This window comes from Cetorhinus maximus, unplaced genomic scaffold, assembly GCF_964194155.1.
Source record: "Cetorhinus maximus unplaced genomic scaffold, sCetMax3.hap1.1 HAP1_SCAFFOLD_731, whole genome shotgun sequence".
NCBI classification, from domain to species: Eukaryota; Metazoa; Chordata; class Chondrichthyes; order Lamniformes; family Cetorhinidae; genus Cetorhinus; species Cetorhinus maximus.
This window is the reverse complement of record NW_027596673.1, coordinates 5,001-25,000: the sequence shown is the minus strand read 5'-3', so window position 1 is coordinate 25,000 and position 20,000 is coordinate 5,001. Positions and strand designations below refer to the sequence as shown.

At 53.3% G+C, this 20,000-nt stretch overlaps 1 protein-coding gene across 1 annotated transcript in view; it reads left to right on the top strand.

Moving 5' to 3' along the window:
* LOC144674635 (large neutral amino acids transporter small subunit 2-like) overlaps window positions 1–20,000 on the top strand; it is a gene marked incomplete at its 3' end in the record, with an annotated part of 42,952 nt that overhangs the window by 18,414 nt on the left and 4,538 nt on the right. The window contains exons 3-4 of the mRNA XM_078535894.1: window positions 1–105; window positions 16,486–16,611. The exon at window positions 1–105 is cut by the window's left edge and continues 47 nt beyond it. Coding sequence (XP_078392020.1) covers window positions 1–105; window positions 16,486–16,611 — 231 coding nt within the window. The remainder of the gene's footprint in view (window positions 106–16,485; window positions 16,612–20,000) is intronic.

The following is a 20,000-nucleotide window of genomic DNA, read 5'->3' as shown; positions in this document are numbered from 1 at the left end:
AGGCAGTCATCGCCCTCACGTTCTCCAACTACGTGCTGCAGCCCCTCTTCCCCACCTGCTTCGCCCCAGACCTGGGCCTCCGGTTGCTGGCTGCCGTCTGCCTGTGTGAGTACCCAATGCAGTGGATCCTAGCAACCACCCCCCACTTCCCTGCCTCCGGCGGACCCTCTGCGACACCCTCACGCTTGGCCTACCCCTCCTCCCCCTCCCCCTCCCCCTCCCCCATCTCGCAAACCCTCACTAACTCACTCCAGACACTAACCTCCTCACTCCGGCCTTGCCTCTCCCCACTTCCCCCTGCCCCGCCCTGCTCCCCCCCCACCCACCCCCACTCACCCAAGCCCTTCTCGCCCCCCCCTTCCCTATCCTGCCAGGCGCACCCCTCGACCTCCGACCCCTCTTTTATCCCCAGCCACCGGCCCCGCCCTCCCACTCCCTCCCCAGCAATCCCATACCCTCTCCTTCCCTTCATCTCCACAAAGCCAACGCTCCCACTCCATGCCTTCGGTCCATTCAGATAGCTCGGTGAGTCTATAACTGTACACTGAGCAGGGTGAGGATTACTACCTGTGTAACTCTACAGAGTCAACTGTATATTCAGCGGGGTGAGGATTACTGATTGTTTAACTGTAGAGTCACTGTTTATTCAGCAGGGTGAGGATTACTACCTGTGTAACTGTACAGAGTCACTGTATATTCAGCGGGGTGAGGATTACTGATTGTTTAACTGTAGAGTCACTGTTTATTCAGCAGGGTGAGGATTACTGACTGTGTAACTGTACAGTGTCACTGTTTATTCAGCAGGGTGAGGATTACTGACTGTGTAACTGTACAGTGTCACTGTTTATTCAGCAGGGTGAGGATTACTACCTATGTAACTGTACAGAGTCACTGTTTATTCAGCGGGGTGAGGATTACTGACTGTCTTACTGTACACAGTCACTATTTATTCAGGGTGAGGATTACTGACTGTCTAACTGTACAGTCACCGTTCATTCAGCAGGGTGATGATTACTGTCTAACTGTAGTGTGTCAATGTTTATTCAGAGTGAGGATTACTGACGGTGTGACTGTACAGATTCACTGTTTATTTAGCAGAGTAAGATTTACTGATTGCGTAACTGTACAAAGTCACTGTTTATTCAGCAAATGATTACTAACTGTGTACATGAAGTGTCACTGTTTATTCAGCGGAGTAAGGATTACTGACGTTGTAACTGTGCAGAGTCACTTCATTCAGCAGGGTGAGGATTACTGACTGTGTAACTGTACAGAGTCACTGTTTATTCAGCAGGGTGAGGATTACTGACTGTAACTGTGCAGAGTCACTGTTCATTCAGCAGGGTGAGGATTACTGACTGTGTAACTGTACAGAGTCACTGCTTATTCAGCAGGGTGAGGATTGCTGACTGTGTAACTGTACAGAGTCACTGTTTTTTCAGCAGGGTGAGGATTACTGACTGTGTAACTGTACAGTGTCACTGTTTATTCAGCAGGGTGAGCATTACTGACCGTGTAACTGTACAGAGTCACTGTTTATTCAGCAGGGTGAGGATTACTGACTATAACTGTACAGAGTCACTGCTTATTCAGCAGGGTGAGGATTATTGACCGTGTAACTGTACAGTGTCACTGTTCATTCAGCAGGGTAAGGATTACTGGCAGTGTAACTGTACAGAGTCACTGTTTATTCATTAAAGGATTTCTGCCTGTGTAGCTCAATGGAGTTACTGTTTATTCAGTAGATTGAGGATTGCTGACTGTGAAACTATTCAGAGTCACTGTTTATCCAGCAGGGTGAGGATGACTCACTGTATAACTGTACAGAGTCACTGTTTATTCAGCAGGGTGAGGATGACTCACTGTGTAACTGTACAGAGTCACTGTTTATTCAGCAGGCTGAGGATTACTGACTGTGTAACTGTACAGAGTCACTGTTTATTCAGCAGGGTGAGGATTACTGACTGTGTAGCTGTACAGAGTCACTGTTTATTCAGCAGGGTGAGGATTACTGACTGTGTAACTGTACAGAGTTACTGTTTATTCAGCAGGGTGAGGATTACTGACTGTGTAACTGTACAGAGTCACTGTTTATTCAGCAGAGTGTGGATTACTGACTGTGTAACTGTACAGAGTCACTGTTTATTCTGCAGGGTGAGGATTACTGACTGTGTAACTGTACAGAGTCACTGTTTATTCTGCAGGGTGAGGATTACTGACTGTCTAACTGTACAGAGTTACTGTTTATTCAGCAAGGTGAGGATTACTGACTGTCTAACTGCACAGAGTCAGTGTTTCTTCAGAGCGAGTATTACTGACTGGCTAACTACTGTGTCAATATTTATTCAGCAAGGATTACTGACAGTGTAACTGTACAGAGTCACTGTTTATTCAGCAGGGTGAGGATTGCTGACTGTGTACTGTCAGGAATCACTGTTTATTCAGCAGGGTGAGGATTACTGACTGTGTAGCTGTACAGAGACACTGTTTATTCAGCAGGGTGAGGATTACTGACTGTGTAACTGTACAGAGACACTGTTTATTCAGCAGGGTGAGGATTGCTGACTGTGTACTGTCAGGAATCACTGTTTATTCAGCAGGGTGAGGATTACTGACTGTGTAGCTGTACAGAGACACTGTTTATTCAGCAGGGTGAGGATTACTGACTGTGTAACTGTGCAGAGTCACTGTTTATTCAGCAGGGTGAGGATTACTGGCTGTGTAACTGTGCAGAGTCACTATTTATTCAGCAGGGTGAGGATTACTGACTGTGTAACTGTACAGAGTCACTGTTTATTCAGCAGGGTGAGGATTACTGACTGTGTAACTGTACAGAGTCACTGTTTATTTAGAAGGGTGAGGATTACTGACCGTGTAACTATCCAGTGTCAGTGTTTAGTCAGCAGAGCGAGGATCATTGACTGGCTAACTGTGCAGAGTCACTGTTCATTCAGCATGGTAAGGATTAGTGACTCTGTAACTGCACACAGTCACTGTTCAGCAGGGTGAGGATTACTGACTGTCAAACTGTACAGTGGACCTGTTTATTCAGCAGGGTGAGGATTACTGACTTGTTGTAACTGCATAGAGACACTGATTATTCAGCAGAGTGAGAATTACTTACTGAGCAACTTAACAGGGTCACTGTTTATTCAACAGTGTCCAGACTCACTGTTTATTCAGAAGGTTGATGATTACTGACTGTCTGATTGAACAGAGCCGCTATTTATTCAGAGTGAGGAATACTGACTGCCTAACTCTACAGAGTCAGTGTTTATTCAGAAGGTTGATGATTACTGACTGTCTAACTGTACAGAGTCACTCTTTATTCAGTAGGGTGAGGATTACTTTATGAGTAACTGTACAGAGTCACTGTTTATTGAGCAGGGTAAGGATTACTGACTGTTCACCTATGCAGAGGCACTGTTTATTCAGCAGGGTGAGGATTACTGACTGTGTAACTGTACAGTGGCCCTGTTTATTCAGCAGGGTGAGGATTACTGACTGTAACTGTACAGTCACTGTTTATTCAGCAGGGTGAGGATTACTGACTGTGTAACTGTACAGAGTCACTGTTTATTCAGCAGGTTGAGGATTACTGACTGTCTAACTGTACATAGTCACTGTTTGTTCAGCAGGATGATTACTGGCTGTGTAACTGTACAGAGTCACTGTTTATTCAGCAGGGTGAGGATTACTGACTGTCCAACTGTACAGAGTCACTGTTTATTCAGCAGGTTGAGGATTACTGACTGTCTAACTGTACAGAGTCACTGTTTGTTCAGCAGGATGATTACTGGCTGTGTAACTGTACAGAGTCACTGTTTATTCAGCAGGGTGAGGATTCCTGACTGTGTAACTGTGCAGAGTCACTGTTTATTCTGCAGGGTAAGGATTACTATCTGTGTAACTGTACAGTCACTGTTTATTCAGCAGGGTGGGGATTACTGACTGTGTAGCTGTACAGTCACTGTTTATTCAGCAGGGTGAGGATTACTGACTGTGTAACTGTGCAGAGTCACTGTTTATTCAGCAGGGTGAGGATGACTGATTGTGTAACTGTACAGTGTCACTGTTTATTCAGAAGGGTGAGGATTACTGACTGTGTAACTGTGTAGAGTCACTGTTTATTCAGCAGGGTGAGGATTACTGACTGTGTAACTGTGCAGAGTCACTGTTTATTCAGCAGGGTGAGGATTACTGACTGTGTAGCTGTACAGAGACACTTGATTCAGCAGGGTGAGGATTACTGACTGTGTAGCTGTACAGAGACACTGTTGATTCAGCAGGGTGAGGATTACTGACTGTGTAGCTGTACAGAGACACTGTTTATTCAGCAAGGTGAGGATTACTGACTGTGTAACTGTCAGGAATCACTGTTTATTTAGAAGGGTGAGGATTACTGACTGTGTAACTGTACAGAGTCACTATTTATTCAGCAGGGTGAGGATTACTGACTGTGTAGCTGTACAGAGTCACTATTTATTCAGCAGGGTGAGGATTACTGGCTGTGTAACTGTACAGAGTCACTGTTTATTCAGCAGGATGAGGATTACTGTAGGGATCATTCCCTCCGGGACACCCTGGTCCACTCCTCCATCACCCCCTACTCCTCAACCCCCACTTATGGCACCTCCCCATGCCCACGCAGAAGATGCAACACCTGCCCCTTCACTTCCTCTCTCCTCACCGTCCAAGGGCCCAAACACTCCTTTCAAGTGAAGCAGCATTTCACTTGCATTTCCCCTAACTTAGTCTACTGCATTCGTTGCTCCCAATGCGGTCTCCTCTACATTGGAGAGACCAAACGCAAACTGGGCGACCGTTTTGCGGAACACCTGCGGTCTGTCCGCAAGAAAGACCCAAACCTCCCTGTCGCTTGCCATTTTAACACTCCACCCTGTTCTCTTGCCCACATGTCTGTCCTTGGCTTGCTGCATTGTTCCAGTGAAGCCCAACGCAAACTGGAGGAACAGCACCTCATCTTCCGACTAGGCACTTTACAGCCTTCCGGGCTGAATATTGAATTCAACAACTTTAGATCTTAAACTCCCCCTCCCCCCATCCCCACCCCGTTTCTTCCCCCCTGCCCCCGCTTTTTTTTTTCAATAATTTATACAGATTCTTCTTTCCCCACCTATTTCCATTATTTTTAAATCTGAAACTAAAACCTTGTTAGCCTTTCCACCCCACCCCCACTAGAGCTGTACTTTGAATATCCTGTCTTCCATTCTTAATTAGCACTTTTCTCAGACAAAACACCTCTTTGACCCTTTTGTCTGTGACATCTTTTGATTATCTGCTCATCTCCACAATCACCACACCCTCAATGTCTCTCTCTCCCCCCACCACCCCACCACCCCCCCCACCCACCTTAAACCAATTTATATTTCTCCCTTCTTTGAACTATGCTTCAGTTCTGCCGAAGGGCCATGAAGGCTCGAAACGTTAACTGATTTCTTCTCCGCCGATGCTGCCAGACCTGCTGAGTTTTTCCAGGTAATTCTGTTTTTGTACAGAGTCACTGTTTATTCAGCAGGGTGAGGATTACTGACTGTGTAACTGTCAGGAACCACTGTTTATTTAGAAGGGTGAGGATTACTGACCGTGTAACTATCCAGTGTCAGTGTTTAGTCAGCAGAGCGAGGATCATTGACTGGCTAACTGTACAGAGTCACTGTTCATTCAGCATGGTAAGGATTAGTGACTCTGTAACTGCACACAGTCACTGTTCAGCAGGGTGAGGATTACTAACTGTCAAACTGTACAGTGGACCTGTTTATTCAGCAGGGTGAGGATTACTGACTTGTTGTAACTGCATAGAGTCACTGATTATTCAGCAGAGTGAGAATTACTTACTGAGCAACTTAACAGGGTCACTGTTTATTCAACAGTGTCCAGACTCACTGTTTATTCAGAAGGTTGATGATTACTGACTGTCTGATTGAACAGAGCCGCTACTTATTCAGAGTGAGGAATACTGACTGCCTAACTCTACAGAGTCAGTGTTTATTCAGAAGGTTGATGATTACTGACTGTCTAACTGTACAGAGTCACTCTTTATTCAGTAGGGTGAGGATTACTTTATGAGTAACTGTACAGAGTCACTGTTTATTCAGCACATAAGGATTACTGACTGTCTAATGGTACAGAGTTACTGTTCATTCAGGTTGAGGATTACTGACCCGTGTAATTGTACAGAGTCACCGTTTATTCAGCAGGGTGAGAATTACTGAGTGTGTGACTGTACAGAGTCACTCTTGATTCAGCAGGGTGAAGATTACTGACGGTCTAACTGTACAGAGTCACTGTTTATTCAGCAGGGTGAGGATTACTGGCTGTGTAACTGTACAGAGTTACTGTTTGTTCAGCAGGATGATTACTGGCTGTGTAACTGTACAGAGTCACTGTTTCTTCAGAAGAGTAAGGATTACTGACTATGTAACTGTGCAGAGTCACTGTTTATTCTGCAGGGTAAGGATTACTATCTGTGTAACTGTACAGAGTCACTGTTTATTCAGCAGAGTGAGGATTACTGACTGTGTAACTGTGCAGAGTCACTGTTTATTCAAAAGGGTGAGGATTACTGACTGTAACTCTACAGAGTCACTGTTTATTCAGCAGGGTGAGGATTACTGGCTGTGTAACTGTACAGAGTCACTGTTTATTCAGTGAGTGAGGATGACTGACTGCAACTGCACAGAGTCACTGTTTTTTCAGCAGGGTGAGGATGACTGTAACTGTACAGAGTCACTGTTTATTCATGAGTGAGGATGACTGACTGTAACTGTGCAGAGTCACTGTTTATTCAGTGAGTGAGGATGACTGACTGTAACTGTGCAGAGTCACTGTTCATTCAGTGAGTGAGGATGACTGACTGTAACTGTGCAGAGTCACTGTTTATTCAGTGAGTGAGGATGACTGACTGTAACTGTGCAGAGTCACTGTTTATTCAGTGAGTGAGGATGACTGACTGTAACTGTGCAGAGTCACTGTTTATTCAGCAGGGTAGTGCAGGGGAACAGAGAGAGTGTGTGCTAGCTCTCCTTCCTCTCTCACACGCTTGCGCTCCCTCCTCTCTCCCGCGCTCGCTCTCCTTCCTCTCTCACACGCTTGCGCTCCCCCCTCTCTCCCGCGCTAGCTCTCCTTCCTCCCTCACACGCTTGCGCTCCCCCCTCTCTCCCGCGCTCGCTCTCCTTCCTCTCTCCCGCGTTCGCTCTCCTTCCTCTCTCCCGCGCTCGCTCTCCTTCCTCTCTCCCGCGCTCGCTCTCCTTCCTCTCTCCCGCGCTCGCTCTCCTTCCTCTCTCCCGCGCTCGCTCTCCTTCCTCTCTCCCGCGCTCGCTCTCCTTCCTCTCTCCCGCGCTCGCTCTCCTTCCTCTCTCCCGTGCTCGCTCTCCTTCCTCTCTCCCACGCTTGCGCTCCCACCTCTCTCCCGCGCTCGCGCTCCTTCCTCTCTCACACCCTTGCACTCTTCCCCTCCCTCGCGCGTGTGCTCGCTCTCTCTCTTTCCTCTCTCTCACGCACGTGCGGTGATACCCTACTTAGTTGAGTCCCCTGCAGATGACATGGAGGCCTGGATCTCTAAGACGTGGAGAACGAGGCACTACCACCCCACCTCACCCACGCCCCCCACACCCCCCTCCCTATCTCTGGACTCTCCCCCGGCACTCTCCCTGCGCTGCTCCAGTTCCAGCCTCTCGATCATGCAACATTGGCAGCCATGCCTTCCGCTGCCTGGTCCCCGGGTTCTGGAAATCCCTCCCTAAACGTTTCCGCCTCACTACCGGCGTGGGGAGGGGCGGGCGGGCGGCAGGGTTGCGGTGGGCTTGTGGGGGCTGAGGTGACAAGAGAAGTGACCGGCTCTTACAGGGCAAGAAGGGTCAGAGCCGTCGGCATTGCAGAGGTCAGCCGACAGAGGTCATCGCTGGTCACTACAATAAACAGGAGGGAGTGTAAACAGGTTAAAATTAGCAGGCTGACGTCCTGTGTGTATGTGCATGTGTGAGTCCAATATGTTTACCCGGACGAGAGTGGAGGAAATGTACTCACTGGATTCCTCTCACCTTCCAGACCCGAATCCCCAACCCCCACTCCCCGTGAATTTTAATGAAATACCCTAGTTCTGTTACCATCCAGGACCTGATGCATTTGGTCACTAGGGATCGGGGGAGGCTTTTTACTGTCGGAACCACCCCCAAATTCCTTCTCTTTCTCTTCTCCCCTGTTCTCTATCTTTCTCGTGCTCTCTCTTTCTCGTGCTCTCTCTCTATCGTGCTCTCTCTCTCTCGTGCTCTCTCTCTCTCGTGCTCTCTCTCTCTCCCGTGCTCCCTCTCTCTCGTGCTCCCTCTCTCTCGTGCTCCCTCTCTCTCGTGCTCTCTCTCTATCGTGCTCTCTCTCTCTCGTGCTCTCTCTCTCTCCCGTGCTCCCCCTCTCTCGTGCTCCCTCTCTCTCTCGTGCTCCCTCTCTCTCTCGTGCTCCCTCTCTCTCGTGCTCCCTCTCTCTCGTGCTCCCTCTCTCTCGTGCTCCCTCTCTCTCGTGCTCCCTCTCTCTCGTGCTCTCTCTCTCGTGCGCTCTCTCTCTCGTGCGCTCTCTCTCTCGTGTGCTCTCTCTCTCGTGTGCTCTCTCTCTCGTGTGCTCTCTCTCTCGTGCGCTCTCTCTCTCGTGCGCTCTCTCTCGTGCGCTCTCTCTCGTGCGCTCTCTCTCTCGTGCGCTCTCTCAATTGTGCTCTTTCTCTCTCGTGTGCTCTCTCTCTCGCGCACGCTCTCTTTCTCTCGCGCACGCTCTCTTTCTCTCGCGCACGCTCTCTTTCTCGCGCACGCTCTCTCTCTCTCTCGCGCTCGCTCTCTCGCGCTCGCTCTCTCGCGCTCGCTCTCTCGCGCTCGCTCTCTCGCGCTCGCTCTCTCTCTCTCGCGTGCTCTCTCTCTCGCGTGCTCTCTCTCGCTCTCGCGCGCTCGCTCGCTCTCTCTCGCGCTCGCTCGCTCTCTCTCGCGCTCGCTCGCTCTCTCTCGCGCTCGCTCTCTCGCGTTCGCGCTCTCTCTCTCGCGCTCGCTCTCTCTCGCGCTCGCTCTCTCTCTCTCGCGCGCGCTCTCTCTCGCGCGCGCTCTCTCTCTCTCTCTCGCGCTCTCTCTCTCTCTCGCGCGCGCTCTCTCTCTCTCTCTCTCTCTCGCGCGCTCTCTCTCTCTCTCGCGCGCTCTCTCTCTCTCTCGCGCGCTCTCTCTCTCTCGCGCGCTCTCTCTCGCGCGCTCGCGCTCTCTCTCTCTCGCGCGCTCGCGCTCTCTCTCTCTCTCTCTCGCGTGTGCTCTCTCTCTCTTGCGTGCGTTCTCTCGCGTGCGTTCTCTCGCATGCGCTCTCTCTCGCTCTCGTGTGCGCTCTCTCTCTCGCACTCTCTCTCCCGCATGTGCTCTCTCTTTCTCTCGCGCGCGCTCTCTCGCATTCTTGTTGGACCACATCTAGAATACTGAGAACAGTTTTGGTCCCCTTATCTAAGGAAAGATATACTGGCATTGGAGGCAGCCCAGAGAAGGTTCACTAGGTTGAACCCGGGGATGGAGGGATTTTCTTATGATGAGAGGTTGAGTCGGTTGGGCCTGTACTCATTGGAGTTTAGAAGAATGAGAGGCGACCTTATTGAAACATATAAGATTCTTAGGGGTCTTGACAGGGTAGATGCTGAGAGGCTGTTTCCCCTTGTGGGAGAGTCTAGGACCAGAGGGCATAATCTCAGAGTAAGGGATCACCCATTTAAGACAGAGATGAGGAGGAATTTCTTCTCTCAGAGAGTAGTGAATCTGTGGAATTCTTTACCACAGAGGGCTGTAGCGGTTGGGTCATTAAATATATTCAGGGCTGAGATAGACAGATTTTTAATCAGTAAGGGAATCAAAGGTTATGGGGAAAAGGCAGGAAAGTGGAGTTGAGGATTATCAGATCAGCCATGGTCTCATTGAATGGTGGAGCAGACTCGATGGGCCGAATGGCCTTCTCCTGCTCCTACATCTCATGGTCTCTCTCTCCCTCGCGTGCTCCCTCTTTCCACACGCGAGAGAGAGAATGCGTATCTCTCTCTCTCTCTCTTTTTCTCTCTCTTTCCTGAGACTGTGCACTCCCCTCCTCCCGCCAGTAACTCCCCTTCCTTCCTCCCCCCCCCCACCGCCCCCCCCCCCCCCAAAGCGGCCCGCTCTTCCGGCAGGAGAGCAGAACCCGCAGCGCCAGCAGGCAATTTGACTGCAGGGGGCATCGCGGCCGGTTGTAACCCTGCCCCTGCCCCGCTACGCCCTCCTATTCCTCCTCCCCGCCCCCTCTCTTTCCAGTGCGGAAGGTGGGGGGGGTGGAGAGATTAACATGCTTGGCCTGAAGATCCCCTTCCTCCTTGGACAGAGAGAGAGAGGGAGAGAGGTTGGAGGGAGCAGTGGGGTGTTGTTGTGTGGTTCGTACACCACCCCCCCCCCCCACTCCCAGCCCAGCCCAGGGACCGGTCCTTACCCCTCGAAACCGAGCGGCTGAGACGTAGCAGTCGTCCCGGGCCACCGTCACTCCGGCGCTTGTGGGATCTTGCTGTGCGGAACATGGCCGAACCGCTTCTGCGCGTTGCGGACAGCCCACGCGCTCCGGTGGGGGTGGTGGGAGTGGGGGTGCCAGCGGTGGGAGTGGGGGTGGTGGTGGTGCCGGCGGTGGGTGTGGGTGGCGGGGGTGGGGGTCGGGGTAAGGAGAAGAGCCTCGGCCGGCCGTGGCAGGGCAGGGATTTCGGTGCCGGTTGGCTCCCTCGGGCGGTTCGGCGCGTCGAGCTGGGGCCTTGTTTTTTATTTGGGTGTCTGCCTGGGAATCCTGGAATCCACAAGTGCTTGTGGTTTCCTGGCTCCGCTTCAGGAGCTATCGCGTGTCATTCACAAACAAGCTCTTCCCAGAACTTGTTCTGTACGTTCAGTCCTGTCGAGGGAAACCACCACCCTCTCTCCCCTCTCCTCTTCCCCCCACCCCCCCCACCCCGACCCCGACCCCAACCCCAACCTCGGCCAAGGGATAACCCTCGGTTCTTCACTCCCCCCCAAACCCCGCACCCAACCCCGCACCCCACCACCACCGCTACCCGGCCACACCACCGCCTTCAGGAGTCACATCTCACCCACGCTGCTCGCTGTTTCTCATGCACCCTCTCCCTGCCGCTCGCACATGTGCCCTCTCTCTCTCTCTCTGCCGCTCACGTGCGTTTTCTCTCTCTTTCTCTCTATCTGCCCCCGGGGTGCGATCCCACCCCTCTCTCTCCCTCTCTCCCCCTCTCTCTCTCTCCCTCTCTCTGCCCCCCGTGTGCGATCCCACCCCCTCTCTCTCTCTCTCTCTCTGCCCCCCATGTGTGATCTCTCTCTCTCTGCCCCCCTGTGTGCGATCCCACCCCCTCTCTCTCTCTCTCTCTCTCTGCCCCCCTGTGTGCGATCCCACCCCCTCTCTCTCTCTCTCTCTCTCTGCCCCCCTGTGTGCGATCCCACCCCCTCTCTCTCTCTCTCTCTCTCTCTCTCTCTGCCCCCCTGTGTGCGATCCCACCCCCTCTCTCTCTCTCTCTCTGCCGCCCGTGTGCTCTCTCTCTGGGGTGCTGGGAGTAGTCCCTTCCCTGTGGGACCGTTTTGGTTAAGCAGGTGGGAGGGGGGAAGCAGTGACAGAGCCGGAGTAAATGGAGAGCGTGAGATAGCGAGGCAGAGTCGATTGTGCACTCTCCCTTTTGTCAGCTGCCCTTCTATCTGAAAAGAAATTGGACACTTCACATTGCGAAAGAGGGACATTTGAGCTCAGCGTGTGCTGTTAACACTTCGCATTCCCGAACAGAAGCTAGCGTCTCAGTGCCACGCCAATCCGTCAATGTGCCAAGTGCCCACTCACTGCAGGGGGGCCTGTGACGTGTTGTGCACAGCCCTAACCCCTTGTGGGTCTCTCTCCTGCAACCAGCCCACATTTGCAGCCTGTCCCCGTGACCCCCACTGGGCGGCCATTTGCAATGTGTCCCCCTGTCCCCCCCCGGCGGCCATTTGCAGTGTGTCTTCATAACCCCCGGGCGGCCATTTTCAGCGTGTCCCCGTGTCCCCCCAGTGGCCATTTGCAGCGTGTCTTTGTAACCCCCGGGCGGCCATTTGCAGCGCGTCCCCGTCTCCCCCCGGCGGCCATTTGCAGTTTGTCTTTGTAACCCCTGGGCGGCCATTTTCAGCGTGTCCCAGTGACCACTGGCGGCCATTTGCAGCGTGTCTTTGTAACCCCCGGGCGGCCATTTGCAGTGTGCGTGTCTTTGTAACCCCCCGGGCGGCCATTTGCAGTGTGCGTGTCTTTGTAACCCCCCGGGCGGCCATTTGCAGTGTGCGTGTCTTTGTAACCCCCCGGGCGGCCATTTGCAATGTGTCTTTGTAACCCCCGGGCGGCCATTTGCAATGTGTCTTTGTAACCCCCGGGCGGCCATTTGCAGCGAGGGATCGGCGCTGGCTTGGAGCGCGGGGGACAAAAGCACAAAACGGTGCGGGGAGACGGGGGCAGCGAATGAACTCTATTTGCTGGGGTCGGGGTGGCGGTGGGTTGTGGGGGGGAGGTGGGGTGGTGGTGAGGGGGAGGGGCCGGGCAGAAACAGGATTAACCTGGTCGGGGCGGAGGGTGGTGGTGCTGTTGGGGTTGGAGGCTCTGGTGAGTGACGGCGGGGGAGGTGTAGCTTCTCGTGAGTGTGTTCCAGCTTCACTCTAGTGACCTTCGTGCCTGTGTTGTTTTGTTTGTGCACAGTTTCTCCCTGCCTGTGGGGTGTAGACGGGGGTGGGGGGGGGGAGGGGGAGGGGGAGGGAGACCTGACTCTCTGAGCCAGCACCAGCTGTTTGTGTTTAAAGAGCAAGCGGCCACTGGAAGAAAACATGTTTACCAGGACTCATCAGGGACCGAGTGAGAGGAGCCGGGAAGGGAAGCGGAGTGTGGGGGGGGTGGGGGGGGGGGGGGGTCGGAAAGGTCAGAGCACGGGAGGACGCCAACAACAGGAGGGTCAAAGGTCAGCGGCAGAGGGCGAGAGCCCCCAGTGCAGGGGAGGCCGAGGGTGAGCGTCAATGGGGTGGGGGCGAGGTGGGTGGGGGGTGGGGGTGGCGGTGGCAGCGGACAGGCCCACAGCGCGAGGGAAGGGTGAAAGGTCAGCGACGGAGGAGAGGGGTCAACGTGGCACCGGTGAGCTCGGCCAGGAAGGAGGAGCCTCAGTGATGGAGAAAGCCCACCCCACCCCTCTCCGGCCACAGGGGTCCTCCCGCGGCACCCCCTCCCCCACTCCCTGCCCCGGGAGCCCACTCCTGGCGCCCCCCCCCCCCACCGTAGAGTCTTCCCCCACCCACCCCACCCCTCCCCCGGCGCCCACTCAGGCCTTAGTCTCTCCCAGCGGCCGGGACGAACCACCCACCCCCTGCCCCCTGCCCGCCGCGCATGGGCAACCAATTCCCCCCCACCCCCACCCCCACCCCCATCCCGGGCAAAACGTGCCGGGGACGCCACAGGAGCCGGGTCCCCGCAGTTGACTGACCCACCCTGTCGGTGACCTGCCGAAGTGGCGTGGGGGAAGTGACCCTGGGACTGAAGAACGGCAGGATGTGCCATTTGCGGCGTGTCTCGGTATCCTCCCCAGGCGGCCATTTGCGGAGATGGCGTGTTTCTGAGGGACGCACCATTGAGGTCAGGATGGTCCTCAAATCTGTTCCGCCAAGCAAATTTGACGAACAGTCTGAAATTGTTCTCAGCTAAGACTATTTACAGTCGGCTGCTTGGGATATTTATTGAACAAACAGTCCAGAGATAACATTGATCCATGACGTCTCCTTTCTTATCCCGTTCTTCCATCTGTTATCAGAAGAGTGGCAGGTACAAGACTTACACAATGCAATTAAAATATCCAACCCAGTGCTAAAACCTGCCCTGGTAGTGTTTAATGGGCACAGTGTAGACGGAGATTTACTCTGTATCTCACCCCATGCTGTACCTGTCCTGGGAGTGTTTGATGGGGACGGTGTAGAGGGAAATTTACTCTGTCTCTAACCCCGTGCTGTACCTGCCCTGGGAGTGGTTGATGGGGACAGTGTAGAGGGAGCTTTACTCTGTATCTAACCCTGTGCTGTACCTGCCCTGGGAGTATTTAATGGGGACAGTGTAGAGGGAGCTTTACTCTGTATCTAACCCCGTGCTGTCCCTGTCCTGGGAGTGTTTCACGGGGACAGTGTGAGATTTACTCTGTATCTAACCCCGTACTGTAACTGTCCTGGGAGTGTTTGATGGGGACGGTGTAGAGGGAGATTTACTCTGTCTCTAACCCCGTGCTGTACCTGCCCTGGGAGTGTTTGACGGGGACAGTGTAGATGGAGATTTACTCTGTATCTAACCCCGTACTGTACCTGTCCTGGATGTGTTTGATGGGAACAGTGTAGAGGGAGATTTACTCTGTACCTAACCCTGTGCTGTACCTGTCCAGGGAGTTTTTGATGGGGACAGTGTAGAGGGAGCTTTACTCTGTATCTAACTCCGTGCTGTACCTGTCCTGGGAGTGTTTGATGGGGACAGTGTAGAGGGAGCTTTACTCTGTATCTAACCCCGTGCTGTACCTGCCCTGAGAGTGTTTGATGGGGACAGTGTAGAGGGAGCTTTACTCTGTATCTAACCCCGTGCTGTACCTGCCCTGGGAGTGTTTGATGGGGACAGTGTAGAGGGAGCTTTACTCTGTATCTAACCCCGTGCTGTACCTGTCCTGGGAGTGTTTGATGGGGACAGTGCAGAGGGAGATTTACTCTGCATCTAACCCCGTGCTGTACCTGTCCTGGGAGTGTTTGATGGGGACAGTGTAGAGGGAGCTTTACTCTGCATCTAACCCCGTGCTGTACCTGTCCTGGGAGTGTTTGGTGGGGACAGTGCAGAGGGAGCTTTACTCTGTATCTCACCCCGTGCTTTACCTGTCCTGGGAGTGTTTGATGGGGACAGTGCAGAGGGAACTGTGAAATGCTGGGAATACTCGGCAGACCTGGCTGCATCTGTGCGGTGGGGGACCGGGGGGTGAGAGAGAGAAAGAGAGTTAACGTTTCAGGTCGATGGTCCTTTCTCAGATGCTGACTGACCTGCTGAGCACTTGCAGCATTTTCTGTCCTAATGCCGGGTCTTCAGCGTCCGCAGTGTTAAACTCTCCCGTTCGCGGGAGACCCATCGGGACTGAGACAAGGAGAAGTTTCTTCACCCGGAGGGTTGTGAATCGTTGAGCACGTTTAAGGCCGGGACGGACAGATTTTTGTTGGGTTTTTTTTCGCCCCCCACCCCCCTCCCTTACGTAGGAGTGAGGAAGCAGGAGGAGGCCACTCGGCCCCTCTCGAGCCTGCTCTGCCCTTCTACTTGGATCAGGTGGCCGACCTGATCGTAAGCGCTCAGGGAATCGAAGGATACGGAGGGGGGTGGGGGGGGCGGTGGTGGGGAGCTGCAGCCCGGGGTGGGCTCGATGGGCCGAGCGGCCTTACCCCCTCCCCTCCCCCCCCCCCCGTACCCCAGCTCCGGTTTCCGACGTTCTCGCCCCCACCCTGAGCCTGAGCTGCCGGCAGCCCAGAGGGAGCTCGTTCCTCGAGGGCTGATTTGGGTGTCGCTGGGCCGGGCCCGGCGCTTATCGCCCAGCCCTAATTGCCCCCCTCGAGAAGGCGGCGGGTGACCCTCCTTCTTGAAGCGCTGCGGCCCTGTGTGGTGTAGGTACACCCACCGTGCTGTTAGGGAGGGAGTTCCCAGGATTTTCATGAGGCAGAGGGGCTGTGTTAGTGGGGGTGGTGAAAAAGGCAGACGGGACACTTGCCTTTATCAATCGAGGCATAGATTACAAAAGTAGGGAGGTCATGTTAGAGTTGGTGAGGCCACAGCTGGAGCACTGTGTGCAGTTCTGGTCGCCACATTATAGGAAGGATGTGATTGCGCTGGAGGGGGTGCAGAGGAGATTCACCAGGATGTTGCCTGGGATGAAACATTTAAAGTTATGAAGAGAGGGTTGGATAGACTTGGGTTGTTTTCGTTGGAGCAGAGAGGCGACCTGATCGAGGTGTACAAGATTATGAGGGGCACGGACAGGGTGGATAGGGAGCAGCTGTTCCTCTTAGTTGAAGGGTCAGTCACGAGGGGGACACAAGTTCGAGGTGAGGGGCAGGAGGTTTTGGGGGGGGGCAATGTGAGGGAAAACTTTTTTACCCAGAGGGTGGTGACGGTCTGGAATGCGCTGCCTGGGAGGGTGGTGGAGGCGGGTTGCCTCACATCCTTTAAAAAGTACCTGGATGAGCACTTGGCACGTCCTAACATTCAAGGCTATGGGGCCGAGCGCTGGTCAATGGGGTTAGGTAGGTAGGTAGGTCAGGTGTTTCTCATGTGTCGGTGCAGACTCGATGGGCCGAAGGGCCTCTTCTGGTCACTGTGTGATTCTGTGATTCTGACTGCCCTGTTTTTTTTGTTCATTTCTTTTTTTTCTTTCTTCCCCTCCAGTGTTGCTGACCTGGGTGAACTGCTCCAGCGTTCGATGGGCCACCCACGTCCAGGACATCTTCACAGCCGGCAAGCTGCTCGCCCTCGGGCTCATCATCATCATGGGCTTCGTCCAGATATGCCGAGGTAGGCGCCTGAGGGCCGATGTCATAGAAACATAGAAACTAGGAGCCAGGAGTAAGGCTATTCGGCCCCTCGAGCCTGCTCCGTCATTCAATATGATCGTGGCTGATCATCCAACTCAATAGCCCTGCTCCCGCTTTCTCCCCATATCCCTTTGATCCCTTTCACCCCAAAAGCTACATCTAACTCCTTCTTGAAAACATACAATGTTTTGGCCTCAGCTACTTTCTGTGGTAGCGAATTCCACAGGCTCACCGCTCTCCGGGTGAAGAAATTTCTCCTCATCTCAGTCCTAAATGGTCTACCCCGTATCCTCAGACTGTGACCCCCCCTGGTTCTGGACTCCCCCCCCACCATCGGGAACATCCTTCCTGCATCTACCCTGTCTAGCCCTGTTAGAATTTTATAGGTTTCTATGAGATCCCCCCTCATTCTTCTGAACTCCAGCAAATATAATCCGAACCGACTCGATCTCTCCTCATATGTCAGTCCCGCCATCCCAGGAATCAGTCGGGTAAACCTTTGCTACACTTCCTCTATAGCAAGTACACCCTTCCTCAGATAAGGAGACCAAAACTGCACCACGATATTGCAGGTGTGGTCTCAAGTAGGAGCCAGGAGTAAGGCCATTCGGCCCTTCGAGCCTGCTCCGCCATTCATCACGATCGTGGCTGATCATCCAACTCAATAGCCCTGCTCCCGCTTTCTCCCCATATCCCTTTGATCCCTTTCGCCCCCCACCCCCAACAAGAGCTCTATCCAACTCCTTCTTGAAACCACACAAATGTTTTGGCCTCAACTACTTTCTGTGGTAATTCTCTCTCTCTCTGTCGCTGCGTGTAGAAGTTCCTCCTCGTACCTCCCTCGCTGCTTTGGCCCAGTCGCCTCGAAGCCACGCCCCTTACCCCTCCTCGGTCCTTTCTGCCATTGGGGAATGGCCGATTCCGTCCAGAACCGCCCTTCCACCCTCGTCATTTTGAACACCTTGGCGCTTGGCAGGTTCTCCCGGAGGCCACTCGGCCCCTCGAACGTGCCCTGCCGTTCGATCGATAAGATCGCGGCCGATCTGATTGTAACCTTGACTCCACCTTCCCGCTGACCCCCCCACCCCTGGATAACCTTTCACCCCCCCCCTCCCTTTGTTAGTCAAGAATCTATCTACCACCGTCTTAAAAGTATTCATGCTCTTAATCACATTTTGATTTGATGTTTGTAAGTTTCCTTTAAACTTTGTCTTTGGTTTTACAGCTAACCTAATTTAGCGGCGGTGTTTACTTTATCCCTCATTTTGTTAATTTAGTTTATTTAAGTTGGTTTTAAAACAGCTTAAAAGTATTTATCCTCTTAATCACGTTTTGATTTGATGTTTGTAAGTCTCCTTTAAACGTTGTCTTCGGTTTTACAGCTAACCTAATTTAGAGGCTGTGTTTACTTTATCCCTCACTATGTTAATTTAGTTTAATTGTTTGATTCTGAAAGAGTTAGAAGTGTTCATTGAGCCGCTCTCTGGGGGGAAGAGAATTCCACAGACTGACCAACCTCAGAGAGAAAAAATTCCTCCTCGTCTCCCTCTTCAACGGGAGACCATTCCCCCCATTATTTTTAAACCGTGCCCCCTACCTCGTTCTAGATTCCTCCCCTCATGAGGGGGGGAAACATCCTCTCAGCATCCACCCTGTTAAGCCCATCCTCAGGATCTTATCTGTCTCAATAAGATCCCCTCTCGTTCTTCTAAACTCCCATGACCTGCTCAACCTTTCCCCATAAGACAAACCCCCCCCCCCTCTTCATCCCGGGAATCGGCCGAGTGAACCTTCTCCCAACGGCTTCTAACACATTCACACACACTCAGAAACGCGCACGTGCACACACACATACACCCTACACACACACGTGCACACACACAGAAATACAGACCCTCAAACGTGCACACACAAACACACATGATCACATGCATATTCACACACGCACAGACGCGCATAAACACAAACATACACCAACACGCGCACATGCACACAGATATATGCACACACAGGCATACACACGCACACACAAACACACAGATATGTGCACACAGACACACATGAACAACTGACACACACACACAAGCAAGCACTCACAAATTCATACAGACACACAGGCACACACACACATACACACAGGCACTAACTGACACACACACTAGGACACATTAGAACTAGGAGACCAGAGAATATAAGAAACAGGAACATTCGGCTCCTCAAGCCCGCTCTTCTATTCATTTTTAAAAAAAATATATTCATTCATGGGATGTGGGCGTCGCTGCCTAAACCAGTGTTTATTGCCCATCCCGAATTGCCCCTTGTTCAGAGGGGATCGGAGTCACATGTAGGCGCCAGACCTGGGTAAGGACAGCAGATTTCCCCTTCCCTTAAAGGGGCATGGGTGAACCAGGCGGGGGTTTTTTTTTTAACGACAATCGGCAACGGTTCCGTGGTCATTGTCGAGACGTTTTAATCCCGGATTTTTATTGGATCGGAATTCCACCCGTCTGCCCGTGAGCGGGATTCGAACCTGGGGTCCCCCTCCCCGGGAGCGTTACCCTGGGAGGGGGGTCTCTGGATTACTAGTCCAGCGACAACGCCACTGCGCCACCCCCCCCCCCTCTTCCCCCCCTTCACGGCTGAGCTCCTTGCTGCACACCCTACTCCCGACGTGGTCCCACCACCAACGCCCTGTAGGTGGGTGGATATCTGTCCTCGACACGGGGGCACTGCGGACGATTGAGTTTTCTTCGAGTTGCTGGATGAGGCCTCCCTCTCCTGGCCTTTTCTCTCCCTCTCTCTCTCTCTCGGCCCCTGAGAGGCGCCGGCTTCCGAAGGCGGACTCCCCCGGGATTTGGTTTTCTGTTCTTTTTTTTTCTTTAAGGTTGGGTCGAGGCCGGGCTGGCTTCCCCCAGGCCTCCCTCGAAGGCCCGCACCGGGAACTCCCCCCCCCCCCCCGCCACCACCACCGTGCGAAGCCCTAGGAGCGCCCCCCTTTCCCTTTCGACCGCCTGGACAACGCTAGCCCCAAACCCCAGCCCCCCTCCATCCAAGATTCACAAGGAGCACGTGAAACTGGAGCAGGGGTGGGGGGAGAGAGAGAGCCTTCAACCCCGTCGAGCCTGCTCCGCTGCTCAACACCATCGGCCGCCGATCTCGCGGCCTTCGACCCCGCTTTCCCCCACCCCGGCCGCTCCCCATATCCCTCGATTCTCCCGCCCCCCCCCCCACCACCCAAGAGAGTCCAGGAATCTGTCCGTCCCCGGTTTAAATGTCTTCAGCGCCAGGGAGCGTCCGCTACCCCCCCCCTCCCCGGGGTGGAGAATCCCAAAGATTCACAAACCCTCCGAGTGAAGAAATTTCTCCCCG